The 18,511-nt window shown below is 46.4% G+C and overlaps 1 protein-coding gene across 3 annotated transcripts in view; it reads right to left on the bottom strand.

Moving 5' to 3' along the window:
* Window positions 1-18,511, bottom strand: part of LOC139265987 (glycogenin-1-like) — a 75,835-nt gene that overhangs the window by 12,801 nt on the left and 44,523 nt on the right. For all 3 annotated transcript variants that reach the window (XM_070883676.1, XM_070883677.1, XM_070883678.1), the window contains one exon: window positions 2,176-2,302. In XM_070883676.1, the coding sequence (XP_070739777.1) occupies window positions 2,176-2,302 (127 nt within the window). The remainder of the gene's footprint in view (window positions 1-2,175; window positions 2,303-18,511) is intronic.

The raw sequence follows: 18,511 nt of genomic DNA, 5'->3' as shown, positions 1-18,511 counted from the left end.
TTGTGTGGCACCTTATCGAATGCCTTTTGGAAATCTAAATACACCACATCCATCGGTACCCCTCTATCCACCATGCTCATTATATCCTCAAAGAATTCCAGTAAATTAGTTAAACATGATTTCCCCTTCATAAATCCATGCTGCGTCTGCTTGATTGCACTATTCCTATCTAGATATCCCGCTATTTCTTCCTTAATGATAGTTTCAAGCATTTTCCCCACTACAGATGTTAAACTAACCGGCCTATAGTTACCTGCGTTTTGTCTGCCCCCTTTTTTTAAACAGAAGCATTACATTAGCAGCTTTCCAATCCGCTGGTACCTCCCCAGAGTCCAGAGAATTTTGGTAGATTATAACGAATTCATCTGCTATAACTTCTGCCATCTCTTTTAATACCCTGGGATGCATTTCATCAGAACCAGGGGACTTGTCTACCTTGAGTCCCATTAGCACTACCCCCGTAGTGATAGTGATTGTCTCAAGGTCCTCCCTTCCCACATTCCTGTGACCAGCAATCTTTGGCATGGTTTTTGTGTCTTCCACTGTGAAGACCGAAGCAAAATAATTGTTTAAGGTCTCAGCCATTTCCACATTTCCCATTATTAAATCCCCCTTCTCATTTTCTAAGGGATCAACATTTACTTTAGTCACTCTTTTCCGTTTTATATATCTGTAAAAGCTTTTACTATCTGTTTTTATGTTTTGCGCAAGTAATCAGCTGGAGCAATGGCCACTGAACTCACACCTCAGCTTGAGTGCTGTGGTCTGCGCACAGCAGTGAACCCTTGGTCATGAAGTTAAAGACAAAAGACAAGTGAAAATAGGCTGTTAAGCATCTAGCAACTCGATACTAATCATCTGAATGAGGTTCCCCGCTGCTGCCGATCGGATCTGCTCAGCGCCAGACGCGACATTGGGAAAAGCCCTCGTGCTTTGGGTGGGTTGACGGCAGTGTTCCGACCCATCACCGATCACGCCAGCTGACGCCCCGGAAAATTCGGGCCCTAGAGTACTGCACAATTCTGGTCTCCTTACTATTAGAAGGACATAGAAGCACTGGAGAAAGTGCAAAAAGAATTTACAAGAATAAGACCAGAGAGATTACAGCTATTCGGGAAAGACTGCTGAAGAGGTTGGGACATTTTTTCTTTAGGAAAAGAAAATACTTCGAGGAGGCCTGATCGAAGACTTTAAAATGATGAATGGGTTGGACATCGATGTGGAGAGAATGTTTCCACTTGTGGGAAAATCAAAAACATAAATACAAGATAGTTACTAATAAATCCATTAGGGAAATAAGGAGAAATGTATTTACTCAGAATGGAACTCGCTACCACAGGAAGTGGTTGAGATGAATAGCTTAGATGCTTTCAAAAGGAAACTAGATTTAAAACTGAGATGAGGAGAAATTTCTTCTCCCAGAGGGTTGTAAATCTGTGGAATTCGCTGCCTCAGAGAGCTGTGGAAGCTGGGACATTGAATAAATTTAAGACAGAAATAGACAGTTTCTTAAACAATAAGGGAATAAGGGGTTATGGAGAGTGGGCAGGGAAGTGGAGCTGAGTCCATGATCAGATCAGCCATGATCTTATTAAATGGCGGAGCAGGCTCGAGGGGCCGTATGGCCTACACCTGCTCCTATTTCTTATGTTCTTATTAGATGAGTACATGAGAGAAAAGAGAATAGAAAGATATGCTGAAAGGCTAAGATGAGGCAGATGGAATGAGAGGAGACTCGTGTGGAGTATAAATACCAGCACAGACTGGTTGAGCCGAATGGCCTGTTTCTGTGCTGTAATTTTACATAACCAACATCACTAAAAACAATGATCTGGTCATTATCACATTGCTGTTTGTGGGAGCTTGCTGTGCGCAAATTGGATGCAGCATTTCCTACATTACAACAGTGACTACACTTCCAAGAGTACTCAATTGGCTGTAAAGGGCTTTGGGACATCTCGAGGTCATGAAAGGCACTATATAAATGCAAGTCTTTCTCTATGGGGAAAAAAAATCCTGCATTAGATACGACTACTGTTTCTTGTAGGATTTTGAAGGGACTAAATCACGTAGACCATGAGAAAGGGAGAGCACCAAGGCTCACACAACCACCAGGTGAGATAGAACCGATGCACTTGGGAATTTCCTTGAATAAAGTATCCTGTACATACTTACTGTTTGAAAGCAGGAAGGTAGGAATAGACTGAGATACTGCTCAGGTTGTAAATGAAGGGCAGGTGCTTATTGATGTCTGCTGTTGCCCAGTTGCTGAAGAAGCTGTTCAATAAACCCTGGTCCCCACCTAAATTTAAAAAACAAAAAAAAGAGTCTTCAAAATAAAGATGCCAGACGCCATTTGCCACTTTAACAACAACCTACATTTATATAGCCCCTTTAACGTAGTAAAACGTAAGAGATAGGAGCAGGAGTAGGCCATTTGGCCCCTCGAGCCTGTTCCGCCATTTAATAAGATCATGGCTGATCTGTTGCAAGGCACTTCATCGGAGCGTTTATCAAACAAGATTGTACACCGAGCCACGCCAGGCGATGTTAGGACAGGCGACCAAACGCTGTGTCAAAGAAGTAGAGGGGAGGCTTAGTCTGAGCATTCCAGAGCTCGGGGCCCAGGCAGCTGAAGGCATAGCCACCAGTGGTGGAGCGATTAAAATCAGGGATGTGCAAGGGGTCAGAATGAGAGGAATGCAGAGGTCTGGGAGGGTTGTAGGAGGTTACACAGATAGGGAGTGGCGAGGCCATGGAGGGATTGCAAAAGGAGGAGTTTCCGATCCCCAGATCATCGAGGGTTAGTATTGATCCACAGACAACTAGCGGCCTCAGCTGTCATACACAGGTGATAAGCTCAGCACTCGACATTAAAGATACAAGCTGCCATGTCACGAAAAGAATTGCAAAAGGAGGATGCTAAATCATGATATTAAAGTCTTGCTCTACAGCAGCTGACAAAAGCTGCCCAACAGGAGTGAGTGTAAGCCGTTCTAAAGCAGCTCTTAAGCTGCAAAATGTATTCTAGTGACTGTCTGTTTAAGCTCTTTAAAGATTCCTCAATATTGCGCAAGTCACCAGAATGATGAAAGTCCAATTAAACTGAAAGTTTAAACGGTCCATTTTCTGTATGACCGAGTGGAGTAGGTCTGTATACCCACAGCACGTATACATGCAGCCTACGGATCAAACAAGGCGGTTCCACTTTCCACCTCTACTTCGTTGTAGAGGAAATGATCCAAATTGTACTTAAGTCCAGATCTCACTAGGTATTTAGCCTGTGACACTTTGGCTCAAATTCCAGTAGTGGATGTTGTTTTGATTTCATCAGACCAGCTCCATATATGGTGAGGTTGTCTAGCTCAAAGAAAAAGCTGGCGTTAGTTACAGTTTTCAAAACTCTCTGCACTTTCATGTACACAGACTTCACTTGGGCAAGAAACCTTTTAGTTACACACTTCAACCCACATTACTTTCTACCTCTCCCCTATATTCTACATCAAAAAGAAGTCAGAGTCATTTAATACGATTATGGGGATTTTGTTTACTACAAAAGGACTAGTATTCAATTCTTACAAGATATCCTGGACTGTTTAAGTCTGTGGCCCTTTGGAAATGCTTTTTTTAAGGATTAAGATGAGGGATGCCGCTGCCTGGAGTCCTGAATTCTTTCCGTTTTGGTCATACAGTGCAGCAACAAACACTCCCGGTCATCTGTTACAGAGATTACAAGATACAGAGTAAAATTGCCTGCTTATGACAGCTCGGATGAGTTAGTAGCATTCTCGCCTCCGAGTCAGAAGATGGCGGGTTTTTGCAACTGATCTAAAGCCGTTTATTGTGGGTTCAAGTCGCACTGCAGAGACTGGAGCACAAAACCGAGGCTGGCACTCCAGTGCAGTGCTGAGGGAGCGCTGCACTGTCAGAGGCACCTTCTTTCGGATGAGACGTTAAACCGAGGCCCCGTCTGCTCTCACAGGTGGATGTAAAAGATACAATGGCACGACTTCGAAAAAGAGCAGGGGAGTTATCCCCGGTGTCCTGGCCAATATTTATCCCTCAATCAGCATAACAAAAACAGATTATCTCGGTCATTATAACATTGCTGTTTGTGGGAGCTTGCTGTGCGCAAACTGGCTGCCGCGTTTCATACATTACAACAGTGACATTACGACACTTTGAAAAGTTCTTCATTGGCTGCAAAGCGGTTTTGGGACGTCCTGAAAAGCGATGAATAAATGAAAGTTTCTCTTTCCTTTATTTAGTGCCATCAGCTCCCAACGTGCAGTTCTTACACAGCTGATAACAACCCCAACAAAATCTCGCCAGTTGCCTCCGTGCAGACTGCACCAGACCCTGGTGTTGGGAACAAACGGCACTGGCACGCTACTCAACTCAGTATAGGCTCAATTTTGGCCAACACCTTTTTTTGGCACCGGAAAAAAGTCGCCCCATCCTGATCGCTCTTCCGAGTCCCTGGAGTCCCAGCCTCGCGTGCATTGTGAAATGGGGGGCGGAGTAACAGGCCAGCGCCGAAAACAGTGCCAGCACCTGCGCGCATGCGCAGTGAAGGCTGTGCGCATGCTCCTGCCCCCAGCGTATCCTGCGGGCTGTGAGCAGGACCCAATGCTCACAGCCCCTATCCCCGGCTGAAGGGATGCCCCGATCTCGCCGCACCCTATCCCCAGCCGAGTGGCCTCCCGCACCAGCCGGCTGAGTTCCCGGGCCAAGGTAGGACTTCGGTTCTACTTTTTATTCATTGATGATTGCGCTTGAGAGTTTAGATTGGGGGGGGGGGGGCGGAGGAGAGATTTGGGGGGGGAGAGAGAGAGAGAGAGAGAGAGAGAGAGAGTGTTTTGGGGGGGGCAGAGAGAGAGAGAGAGAGAGAGAGAGAGAGAGAGAGAGAGTGTTTTGGGGGGGGTAGAGAGAGAGAGAGAGAGAGAGAGAGTGTGTTTTTGGGGGGTAGAGAGGGAGTGTTTTTTTTTGGGGGGGAGAGAAAGAAAGATTGTTTTGGGGGGGGGAAGAGAGAGTGTTTTGGGGGGAGAGAGAGTGTTTTGGAGGGGGGGGGAAGAGAAAGAGTGTTGGGGGGGGAGAGAGAGTGTTTTTGGGGGGGGGGGGAGAGAAAAAGAGTGTTTTGGGGGGAGGGAGAGAGTATTTTGGTGGGGGGGAGGAAAATAGTGTTTTGGGGGGGGGGAAGAGTGTGTTTTGGGGGGAAAGAGAGTGTTTGGGGGGGGGGTAAGAGAGAGTGTTTTGGGGGGGAGGAGAGAAAGAGTGTTTTGGGAGGGGGGGAAAGAGTGTTTTGGGGGAGGCGAGAGAGTTTTTTTGGGGGGTAGAGAGAGTGTTTTGGGGGGGGGAGAGAGAGTGTTTTTTGGGGGGGAGAAGTGAAAGAGTGTTTTGGGAGGGAAGAGAAAAAGAGTGTTTTGGGGGGGGGGGTGTTTTTGGGGGGTGGGGGGGAGAGAGAATGTTTGGGGGGGTGAGAGAGAGTGTTTTGGGGGAGGGAGAGAGAGAGAGAGTGTTTTGGGAGGAGGGGGGGGAAAGAGAAAGAGTCTTTTGGGAGGGGGGGGGCAAAGAGTGTTTTGGGGGGTGGGGGGGGAAGAGTGTTTTGGGAAGGGGGGGAAAAGAGTGTATTGGGGGGGGGGGGGACGACTTAAAAAAAAACTTGATTCTGGCATAAAGGTAGGACTTGTATTTTTTATTTGTTATTGATTGATTGCTTATTACTTTTTGTGGTTGGTTTAGTGCTTTGTTAGTGTTGGTGCTTTAAATGTACTAACCTGCGCCGAATTCTTCACTGCCCGCAAGGTTTTTCAGAGCTGGTCACATACGCTGACCTAAGTGGATTTGGAGTATGTTTTAGCTGGCCAAAGTGGCATAAATAACCAAAACTGGCCTAAGTGGCTGGGAACGCCCTCTTTTGAAAAAAAAACTGAACTAAAAAAAATCGTACCTAACTGATTTACTCTGGAGCAAATTTTTGGACTTACGCCAGAAAAAACAACTTACTCCCAAAAAATTGATGCAAGTCATGGCCAAAATTGGGCCCTATGAAAGCAGCTTAAGCCGACACTCTTTGTGCATACTGAGGAAGTGCTGCACTGTTGGAGAGGCCATGCTTTAGATTAGATGATCTGAATGCATGGTTTTACAGATTGGATGGATGCTCAGCATCCCGTACAACAAGGACCCAGTGACCCAGCCAACAGTATTCCTTCAAACTGTGCCACCGAAATAAGCAGGTCAAGAGGTTATTCGGCTCAAGGCTGACAGCTGCTGCATTTGCCTAAATAACAACAAGTCATTTCAAATGTAATTCACTGTGTGAAATGCATTTCAGTGTGATAAAGGTGCAAGTTTTATTAATTATGTCTTTTGCCTGAATGAGGTGAAGGGTAGTGGGAATCTGGAACTCTCTCCCCCAAAAAGCTGTTGAGGCTAATTGATAATTTGAAAACGTAGATAGATAGATTTTTGTTAGGAAGGGTATTAAGGGTTACGACTCAAGGCAGGTAGAGTTAAGATACAGATCAGCCACAATCTAACTGAATGGCAGAACAGGCTTGATGGGCCTCTTCCTGTTCCCATGTTCCTCTGCTCTAACCCCCATAAGGACACCCCGTTTAGGGCTCAAATTTCCCCAACACCTTTTTTCTGGCGCCCTCGCCCAAGGTGCGCCGGTGTTGTCCGCCTCCAAGCGTGCCGCAAATCTTCCTCCCAATTCTGGCCGCTCCCCAGCCTCTCCTCGATGGTGGGGTAACATGGCCCAGTGGATTGGGGACCTCTGCATATGCATGCTAGAGTCTGCGCACATGTACAGTAGCTCCTGGCAGGCCGTTTCTGCAAACGTGCGCTGCAGGCTGTCTATGGGAGGGGCCCAAAGCACACCATCCCTAGCCCTGGCCGAATGGGCTCCCTCATCAGCGGCCCGCTGCGTTCCCTAAGGTAGGACTTCTATTTTTTTATGTTATTTACTGATTGATTGATTGCTTATTACTTTGGTCTTGGTGCTTCTATTTTTTATTTGTTAATTAATTGCTTATTATTTTTTATGCTTGGTACAAATGTACCCCCACCCACCGATGCCACGTTCGGTCACTCTGCTTCCGCACCCCCCCAACCCCCCGTTCACTTGCAGTCGCCCCTAGCCCTGGCCGACTGGACTCCCGGTGCACATCTTACCGCCCCTATCCCAGGCCGAATGGCCTCACGCACAGGCCGGCCCACTGCCTTTCCGGACTGATTTCTATTAGCATGTTACTTGTTTGTGCTTTTCCGAGCAATGTTTGGTGCTCGGTTGTATTGTTTCAGGTCCTCTTGGTTCCCTTCCCCCCCCCTCCCCTATCCCTGCCCTAATGTCTGCCGATGTATTAATGTGCGCTGCTTTCTTCACTGCCCACAATGTTTTTCAGAGCTGGCCACATACGCTGACCTAAGTGGATTTGGAGTAAGTTTTTGCTGGCCAAAGTGGCATAACTGGCCAAAACTGGCGTAAGTGGCTGGGAACGCCCCCTTTTGAAAAAAAAACGGAACAAAAAAAAAAAATCATACCTAAGTTACTCTGGAGCAAGTTTATTGGGGAAAATGGCGTTTTTCAACTTTCGCCAGAAAACCAACTTACTCAAAAAAATTGGAGCAAGTCATGGCCAAAATTGGGTGCATTGTACCATATTTCCAGATCCCACTCCAGCCAGCCTTGTGGTCCAAGCAAGATTTTTATAGAGGGAATTCAGAAGAAACTTCTTTGGGTAAAGAGTGATGAGAATGTGGAACTCACTACCACAGGGAGTGGTTGAAGTGAATAGTATCGATGCATTTAAGGGGAGGTTAGCCAAGCATGTGAGGGAGAAGGGAATAAAGGGTTATGCTGATAGATTTAGATGAGGGAAGACGGGAGGAGGCTCGAGGGGAGCAAAACGCCGGCATGGACTGGTTGGGCCGAATGACTTGTCTCTGTGTGATTTACATCTTGATCATACCTCGGTCCGAAGGCAGCAGGACATTTTCACTGCCCGCCCGATGGCACTAGTGGGAGGCCAGATCGATTTTGCCGATCGGGCCTCGGTAAATTAAAATTGGCGAGCTGCCAGCACTAAATGAGCGCTGATAAACAGCTTGCCAACTGGGGGTTGGGAGTGAGGGGTGAAGGAGGGGAGCTACAAGGGGGCTGGCAGCAGGCAGGAGAAGCACACTTAGCCACGCTTTTCAGAGTAATAGAACTGGACCATGGAATGAGCGATTCAGAGAGGTGACCAAACACTTATTTGAAAGAAAGGTTTACATTTCTATTGGCCCTGAAATTGGGGCCTCTCCAGGTGCGTACTGTACGCACACGCCCGAAGAGGCCCTGCAAGTTCCGGGTTTAGGCACGCGAAGTGCATGCACCTGAACCCAGCACTTGCATTGTCAAAATGCATTGACAGATCACATCCCTGGGAGAAGGGCCTTCGCGGGCGGAAATTTGGGCTATTTGCCCAACCCCTGTCCTTCAAACTCTTAAGCCTGGTAAAAAAAAGTGTTTTAATTAGATATAAAAATAAGTAATAACATTTATTTTTTCTATTAAAAACCCAGTCTATAAAAGTAAATTTATTCTTAACACTATTAAAACATTTAATTTAATGCAATTTTTATTAATTTAAAAATCGTGTTTTTTTAAATTTATGTTTTATTTGATTTTAGGGGTATTCGCATTGATAGTAATGAGAGCTCGGAGCACCCAATACTATGAATGAGAATACGCCACTGTGATTGGTGGTCCAGGCACATGTGATCCCAGGACGCGTATACATTCCCGGGATACGTGGGCCTCTGCGCTGGGCTGCGCACCTGGGCCTTGGAGCGTAAGTGTTCGTTCCTCCGGGACCACCCGGTACTTCCGTTAAAAAAATATTGGTCGGCGGCATCCGCGCGCGGCAAGCCTCTGACCACAATATTTGGACCAGCGTCTTGCAAGCAGCTACAAATTTACTTCTCAACCGTTTATCTCTACCTGTCCTGTATAATCTATCGTCACGATGAGGCCAATCTGTAAACAAAAGAATCAGCTTTCTTGGTAAAATGCCGCTATGTACGGACCACACCAAACCGCTCCTCCTGGTTCAGCTGGAGTTCGTTGCTTAGCTGTTGCTCAGAGGTTTTATGGGAGGGGGGGGGGGGGGGGGGGGGGGGAGTGTGGCAGAAGGGAAGGGGCAAGAATGAAATTGCCAACCCTCCAGGATTATCCTGGAGCCGTTGCAAATTGAAACGTGACACTGCCACGAGCAACCCTGGGAGAAAACTCATCGGGGCGTTGAAACCAAAAATGAAAGAAATGCGCAATTTATTTTTAACGCTTTTGTTTATTAGTTCTGAATGTTGGAGATGGGGAAAAAAGGCTGCTTGACTGGGCGGGGTGGTTGGCGATCATGTGATGGAACCTCCGACACTATGTTCAACCACCATTGGCAACTGTAGGAACGAACACAAGGGCAGGTCACTGCTGTTGGTACAGCAAGGATGGAGATAGTTCTCCCATTTTGTGCAGCTTGGTCAGCAGAATATCGTCTGTTCTATTACTTCAGCAAGCAACGTAAACTTAAGTTTGCAACAATCAAGGGATTCAAAGTGTGCAAACTTAACAGCCTGCATTTATATAGCGCCTTTAATGCAGTAAAACAGCCCAAAGCACTTCACAGGAGTGTTGTCAAACAAAATTTGACAGCGAGCCACATAGATGACCAAAAGCTTGGTCAAAAACGTAGGTTTTAAGAAGGGCCGTAAAATGAGGAGAGAGAGAGTTAGAGAAGTGGAGAGGTTTAGGGAGGGAATTCCAGAGCCGAGGGCTCAGGCAGCTGAAGGCACGGCCGCCAATGGTCGAGGTGATTATAATCAGGGATACGCAAGAAGCCAGGATTGGAAGAGCACAGAGAACTCAGAGCTTTGTAGGGCTGGAGGAGGTTAGAGAGATATTGCGGGGCGAGGCATGGAGGGATTTGTGAACATGGATGAGAATTTTAAAAATCGAGGCGTTGCCGGAACAGGAGCCGATGTAGGTCAGCGAGCACAGGGGGTGATGGGTGAGCGGGACTTGGTGCGAGACGGTTTCAGATCAGCATTTGTTCAAAGGCAGTCTGTTTTGTCATCTGGTAGGAACTGGGATTTACCGGTGAAGGATAGAAGAATCCAACAATGTTAAACATTACTTCTTAGTATGTGGTAAAATTATGGCTGTTGAGAAAAGTTGCAAAATGTCCTCCTTGCATCAATTTAATTCATTAATCACACAGGCAAAACATAGCAGTAATTCTAACTGACAGCTCAATAAGCCAATGTTCAAGTGTGACCCAGATCACAGTGCGTGTAAAATGATGCAAGTGTTTGCCACAATGCTGTAACTTCAGTGCCGGCACTTCGAATTAGCATTCTACACTGGTCTGCGAGTTATAGAACGAAAGCAGCCATATAGGCAGTTCCCCACAGCAAAATATTGACTGCTTTGAAATCTAGGCCACACAGTTACAGAATCAAATAATGATGTCTTTAGGTCAGCTAAGGTTGGTAATCAGCCCTCTATAACAATAAAATGTGATTAACTGAATCATAGACAGTCCCTCGGAATCGAGGAGGACTTGCTTCCACTCCCAAAGTGAGTTCTTTGATGGCTGAACAGTCTGATACAAGAGCCACAGACCCTGTTACAGGTGGGACAGACATTCGTTGAGGGAAGGGGTCAGTGGGGGGCTGGTTTGCCGCGTGCTCCTTCCGCTGTCTGCGCTTGACCTCTCCACGCTCTTTGTGCCGAGACTCGAAGAGCTCAACGCCCTCCTAAATGGACTTTCTCCACCTCGGGCGGTCTGCGGCCAGGGTCTCCCAGGTGTCAGTGGTGATGTCGCACTTTACCTGGGAGGCTTTGAGGGTGTCCTTATAACGTTTCCGCTGTCCTCCTTTGACTCGTTTACCATGAAGGAGCTCCGCATAAAGCACTTGCTTAGGGAGTCTCATATCTGGCATGCGTACTATGTGGCCTGCCCAGCGAAGCTGAACGAGTGTGGTCAGTGCTTCAACATTGGGGATGTTGGCCTGGTCGAGGACACTGATGTTGGTCCGCCTGTCCTCCCAGGGGATTTGCAGGATCTTGGTGATATATCTCCAGCGACTTGAGGTGCCTTCTATACATCGTCCATGCCTCACATCCACACAGGAGGGCGGGTATTACTACAGCCCTGTAGACCATGAGTTTTGTGGTAGATTTGAGGACCTGGTCTTCAAACACTCTTTTCCTCAGACGGCCAAAGGCTGTGCTGGCACATTGGAGGTGATGCTGAATCTCCGCATCAATGTCTGCCTTTGTTGATAAGAGGCTCCCGCGATATGGGAAATGGTCCACGTTGTCCAACACACCCCATCAGCAATTCCTTGATCCCAAAGGGTTCACCAATGTCCTTCCCGGGTAGGGCAGGAAACCCACCGTCCTTACCCGATTTGGCCTATATGTGACTTCAGTCCCACACCAACGTGGTTGACCCTTAACTAAACTCGGAAGTGGCCAAGCAAGCCACTCAGTTGTATCAAAACTGAGCTTCAATGCGGCAGCCCATCACCATCTTCTCAGGGTGGCTAGTGATGGGCAATAAATGCCGGCCTTGCCAGGTTGTGAATGGGTGAGGGTGGGGGTTGGGCAAACCTCCTCCTCCAACCCCCTCCCCCACACACTATGAGTAGCTAGTGGTGATCAGAGCTTAAGGCAAAAATAGAGCAGATACCCACCAACCTTATGCAAATATTGTCAATAACCAGGGAGCATAGATTGAAAATAATTGGTAGCAGCATTAGAGGGTAGTGGAGGAGAACTCTTTCCAACCCAGAGAGTAGCAGGGGTCTGGAACTCACTGCCTGAAAGGGTGGTAGAGGCAGAAACCCTCATTGCATTTAAAAAGTACTTGAATATGCACTTTAAGTGCCGTAACCTACAGGGCTACGGACCGAGAGCTGGAAAGTGGGATTAGGCTGGATAGCTCTTTGTCGGCCAGCACGGACACGATGGGCCAAATGGCCTCCTCCTGTGCTGTAAATGTCTATGATTCTATGAAATAAGGTGCCTTCCCACTGACCTCGCATACTATGGGGCAGTCAGTGCTGGAGGGCACTGGGGGCGTGATCCCGGTCTAACTGTTGGCAGTACAACCCAATATTTATGCACCACCCTCCCCACGTTCTCAAGATTCAGAGACCCTTTACTTCCAAATCAGTAACGACGAGACAGAAACTCAGGATTAGTACTAGAAGCATAAAAAGGGGAGGCTAGAGTGATTGCTTTTCATCCAAAAGTATATTGATGCATTACCACAAGTGGCTATTGAAACCAAATTAGTCATATGCAAAGAAAAACACAAAAGGGTATGTGTATCGAGCTGGTATTGGGGCTTAGAGTAGATAGCACTGCATGGAGACCCAGCACTGGGTGAACGGCCTAGTTCTGTACTGAAATTTCTATGATCCGAATAAACTGTGCAAACGAGTCCAAGCAGGGTCAGATAAAATTGGTGTTCGTATTCATAATTTAGCTAAATTTGATGAGTTATGAAGGAATAAGACATTATATATTATCGTAACTGCACAGAAAACACAACTTATCTTATTCACTATTCATATCATAGGCGGTCCCTCGAACGAGGATGACTTGCTTCCACAAGAGTTCACAGATGTTTCATTGAAGGACCCGCTGTTCCAGTCCTGAACTCCAATTGAGGGGGTGGAAGATGCCTGTGCGTGGATTTTTTTAACGTAGGGTGGCCGTTGCACACCAGCCACCACACGGGCTTGACAGAGCTAGGCCTTTATCCAGTGGCAAGGGTTAACCAGGACGACTGGAGACCTGCTCTGCTGCACAGACCTAGTGCGCACACATATCGCAGTGTGGGCTGGCCCGTGCTGCCTCTGGGCCCTTGCCTCTTCTGGGCCCTGTACCCTCATTCACCGCACCTTCGCCCACGATGATCCAGGGCCCGGTGCTCCAGCTCTATTTATAACCCCGACCTGCGGTGGTGATCTCACACAGGTCGGGACGGCCCACGATATTCACTATTACGGCCTGGTCAGAGCACATCTGGAGTAGTGTACAGTTCTGGGTACCGCGGGGATATATTGGCTTTAGAGGGAATACTGCACAGATTCACCAAAATGTTTCCAGGGCTCAGGTTATGAGGAGAGATGACATAACCTCGGCTTGTATTCTCTGGAATAGAAAAGCTTTAAGGGGTGATATGATTGAGATTTTTAAGGATTTTGAATGAAATTCCTAGGCTAGATAGAGAGAAGCTTTCTTCCACTGGTGGGAAAATTCAGGACAAGGTACATAACCTCAAGATCAGAGCCTAACCATTCAGGAGAGAAGTTCGGAACCACTTCTTCACACAAAGGGTGGTAGACATGTGCAACTCGCTCCCACAAATAGCAGTAGATGCTAACTCAATAAATAATTTTAAATCTGAGCGATAGATTTTTGCCAGACAAGAGTATAAAAGGATATGAAGCCAAGGCAGGTGGATGGAGTTAAGATACAGATCAGCCATGATCCCATTGAACGGTGAACAGGTTCAAGCGGCTGAATGGCCCACTCCTGTTCCTTTATTGAGCACATGTAAAACTGGAGACGATTTCAGATAATTCTCAGTAACTCCATCAAATGTCACAAGCCCCCTTCGTGACAACTCATGTAAATCCCACAGGCTGACACTTCAAATTGAAGAACAAGTTGGACATCACATCACCCCAATCGAGTATTCGGGTCCAACCTGTTCCAGTACTGTATGTTCTGGCTGTGTATAACAGGATAATTTCACCAATACTGTGCTCAAAGCTAGCACTGGCTGAAGAATTAAGTGTTACAATGCCATAGCTCTGTCTCCAGTCTGAGCTCCCTTCTCGTCTGGTTCTCTGATGGGAGTTTAGGATTAGTAATTTTACTCCGACATGAAAGGAAATAAAATGATTGCTACAATGTCTATTCCAACTTTGACTATGTGGGAAGATTCACAATTCCCACTTGCATCTCCAGGGAGGAAATAGCTGTGTAAGAATTTCAGGAATACAGCCTCAGTCTATCCAATTCCTTTCCCTGGGTTAAGGATCTATGGTAGCTGCCTGCCTATTTTAACACTTCCTATTACAGCACTGTACATTTTTGCATTATGCATCATTTACCGCAATGAAAAATAGATCATATTTAATGAGTATCCTCTTTGTGTCTGTGCGAAGAGAACTTTTCCTCAATCACTTTATATAATGGAAACAATTGATTTTGACTTGGGGTCTAGGAAACACAATCTCGAAATTTACTGACAACATAAAAGCAAACAGCTAGGAGGATTCAGAAAGACCAACAGATGAGCAGAACAGGTGTGCAAATGTATAAGGACAAGTGTGAGGTAATACATTTGGGGGGGGGGTGAACCTAGGAACTCGTTCAAATATATAATTCTTTGAAAGAGAGTGTTCGGGTATATAAAGCCATAAAAAACTTAACAGCACTTTGATTTTAGATATGGCGCATACAGTACAAAGAGAATGAATGATACATTAGTCATCATCATATGCAGTGCTTATAGCATGGAAGGCGGCCATTCGGCCCGTCGAGCCCATGCCGGCTCTCTGCAAGATCAGCTAGTCCCACTCCCCACTCTTTCCCCAATTGGTTAGACTGTGGTGAGTGTGCAGTGTGCAGTTTTGGGCACCCCATTATGGAAAACGATATTAAAGCTTTCAAGAGCATACCGTGTAGCTTCACTGGGGTGATGCTAGGGATGGGAGCCTATAGTTAAGAGGAGAGACTTGATATACTGGGTCTATTTCCACTGGATCACTAAAGAGTAAGCCGATATTGGGTTGTTACATTATTGAATCATTTTAATAGAGTGAATAGTGACCATTTCCTCTGGTCATGAATTTAAAATTGTCACCAAGAGCGGGGCAAGGGATCAGAAAAAAATCCTTGCAGAGAGTTGTTAGAGCATTGAATACTTTGCCACAAGGGATGATAGAGACAGAGAGCATTGCATCGTCTGAGGGAAATTTGGATAAATATTTGTAGCAGAGGATGATATGAGTCTATAAGGAGAACACAAGGTAGTGGGATAGTCTTGGATTGCACCAAAGATCTGGCACAAACGATAGGCCGAATGGCCTTCTGTGCTGTAAACTTCCATTGTTCTACAGGGATCACACAGCAGTTAACTTCTGTACTTGTGACTGCAATAGTGATGATAGTTACGCTTTCTGGCTGCCATATATTGCCACTTCCGATTATTACTGTCAATTGTAATCAAACAAGTTGGTTAATTCAGCATTTGACCTGCTGAGAGGAAATTATAATTTGGTTTAATCCCAATTTATAGTATGCAAAACAGATAATTGGACCTAAAACTTCTAGATGGAAAACTTTATGGAAAAATCAGAACCTGGAGGTATTAGAAACAAAGCAAGATCAGAAACAGTCTGGACTGATCAGGGATTTGCAAGAGGAAAATAAACATTCAGGTTTAGATTGTTGCACTAGGGTTCGCAGTAGTGGTGAATTATTCATTCACTGGATGTGGACATCGCTGGCAAGTCCAGCATTTATTGCCCATTCTTAATTGCCCTCGAGAAGGTAGTGGTGAGCCGCCATTTCAGAGGGCAGTTAAGAATCAACCACATTGCTTCGCCTGCTCCACGACGACATGCAAGCCATGATCCTTACCAACGGATCCATTACAGACCCAATCCCTTCCGGACCGGGGTCAAACAGGGCTGCGTCATCGCTCCAACCCTCTTCTCAATCTTCCTCGCCGCCATGCTCCACCTCACAGTCAACAAGCTCCCCGCTGGAGTGGAACTAAATTTCAGAACCAGTGGGAACCTGTACAACCTTCGTCGTCTCCAGGCCAGGTCCAAGACCACCCCAACTTCTGTCGTCGAGCTACAGTACGCAGACGACACCTGCGTCTGCGCACACACAGAGGCCAAACTCCAAGTCATAGTCAACGTATTTACTGAGGAGTACGAAAGCATGGGCCTTACGCTAAACATCCGTAAGACAAAGGTGCTCCACCAGCCTGTCCTCACCGCACAGCACTGCCCCCCCAGTCATCAAGATACATGGCGCGGCCCAGGACAACGTGGACAATTTCCCACACTTCGGGAGTATCTTATCAACAAGAGCAGACATTGACGACGAAATTCAACACCGCCTCCAGTGCGCCAGTGCAGCCTGAGGAAAAGAGTGTTTGAAGACCAGGCCTTCAAATCTGCCACCAGCTCATGGTCCATAGGGCTGTATTAATACCCGCCCTCCTGTATGGCTCAATGACATGGACCATGTATAGTAAACAGCTTAAGTTGTTGGAGAAATACCACCAACGATGTCTCCGCAAGATCCTGCAAATCCTCTGGGAGGACAGGCGCACGAACGTTAGCTTCAACCAGGCAAACATCCCCAGCATTGAAGCACTGACCACACTTGATCAGCTCCGCTGGGCAGGCCACATTGTTCGCATGCCAGACACATGACTCCCAAAGCAAGCGCTCTACTCGGAACTCCTTCAAGGCAAACAAACCAAAATTGGGCAGAGGAAATGTTACAAGGACACCCTTAAAGCCTCCCTGACAAAGTGCAACATCCCCACTGACACCTGGGAGTCCCTGGCCAAAGACCACCCTAAGTGGAGGAAGTGCATCCAGGAGGGCGCTGAGTACCTCGAGCCTCATCGCCGAGAGCATGCAGAAATCAAACGCAAGCAGCGGAAGGAGCGTGCGGCAAACCTGTCCCACCCACCCCTTCCCTCAATGACTATCTGTCCCACAGGGTCTGTGGCTCTCGTATTGGACTGTTCAGCCACCTAAAGACTCATTTTAAGAGTGGAAGCAAGTCTTCCTCGATCTCGAGGGACTGCCTATGATGATGATGATGATGTGGGTCGGGAGTCACATATAGACCAGACCGGGTAAGGACGGCAGATTTCCTTCCCTAAAAAGGACATTAGTGAACCAAATGGGTTTTTCTGACAATCCAATAGTTTCATGCTCACTATTACGGATACTAGCTTTTTAATTCCAAATTTATTTAATTAACTTGAATGTAAATGCTTCAGGTGCTGTGGTGGGATTTGAATGCATGACTCTGGATTATTAATTTACTAACCCCAGAAATTAATGCACAGAAATGGCTCCGGCTTTGGAGTTTAGAAAGAAAAAAGAAAAGAAAAAACAAAGGGAGAAAGAGCTATGGGAACTTTTACGCTCACCTGACAGGAGTCACTTACGGTCTGGTCACACATTGGTTGCGTGATGTTGCTGGAAGGAAAAGGGAGTTGCTTCACAGAAGAATTGACAGGTTGAAGCACATCATTTTCAGAAGAATCCAGTGCTCAATGAAGGAAGCCAAATGTGTTTAAACTCTAAATTGTTTAGTCTCTCTTCAGAGACAATGGGTCATAATTTGTATGCCTCATGCCTACGATACATCAAAGCTGGCTCGTGGGGTGTGGAACGATCCTTTCTTCAATCTTAATTAAATAAGTAAAAGATATAATGCTGCGCAGACAAAATTAAGTTACTCGAACCACTTTAATGAAAAGCCTCTAAAGCCCTTTCACTTAATTATAGCCCTTTCAGAATGCAAGGCTTATTTCCAAGTTGGGTCTTTATAGTAGAGCGCAAGGTACGCAGTTTAATATCTCATCAGAAAGGCAATACCTGTGACAATGTAGCAGTCTCTCAGTAGTGAGCTGAATGAAGTGTTAGCCGAGATTATGTGCTCAAGTCTCCGAAGTGAGGCTTGAACCCTTGTAATCTTGGAATAATTGTAATCACTGAGCAGAGGCAAGACAATAAAAAGATACTTGTATTCATATTGTACCTAATCACCACTTTCAAATACAAATGAATGATTTAGAAGTTCAGTGTCTGTTGTTATGTAGGCAAATGTGGCAGAAAATATCAGCTATTGGAAATGCAAAAAGAAATAAAGAATCAGGCACTTTCTATGGGCCCAAATTTCCCGAAACCTCTTTTTCTGGTGCCCTCACTCGAGCTTCATCGCTTTTGTCCGCCTCCAAGCGCGCCGAAAAAAGACATCGGTATTCTGGCTGCTCCCCAGCCTCTCCTCCGTCGTGGCGCAGCTGGCCCAATGGATTGGGAGCAGACCTCTGCACATGCATGCTAGAGTCTGCGCGCATGTGCAGTAGCTCCTGGCAGGCCGTTTCTACAAACGCGCGCTGCAGGCTGTGTGTGGGAGGGGCTGAAGCACGCCATCCCTAGCCCTGGCCGAATAGGCTCCCTCATCGGCGGCCCGCTGCGTTCCCCAAGGTAGGACTTCTATTTTTTATTTGTTATTTACTGATTGATTTTGGTGCTTTAGGGGCAGGGTTCCTTTTATTTTATTTGTTAATTAATTGCTTATTACTTTTTGTGCTTTGTTTGGTGCTTGGTGGTGCTTTAAATGTAGTTACTTGCGCCGATTCCTTAACTAAGTAAGGTCTTTCTGTGCGGACAAAAG

Source organism: Pristiophorus japonicus, chromosome 6 (assembly GCF_044704955.1).
Source record: "Pristiophorus japonicus isolate sPriJap1 chromosome 6, sPriJap1.hap1, whole genome shotgun sequence".
NCBI classification, from domain to species: Eukaryota; Metazoa; Chordata; class Chondrichthyes; family Pristiophoridae; genus Pristiophorus; species Pristiophorus japonicus.
The sequence above is the reverse complement of the archived record's forward strand: the minus strand, read 5'-3'. Positions and strand labels throughout refer to the sequence as shown.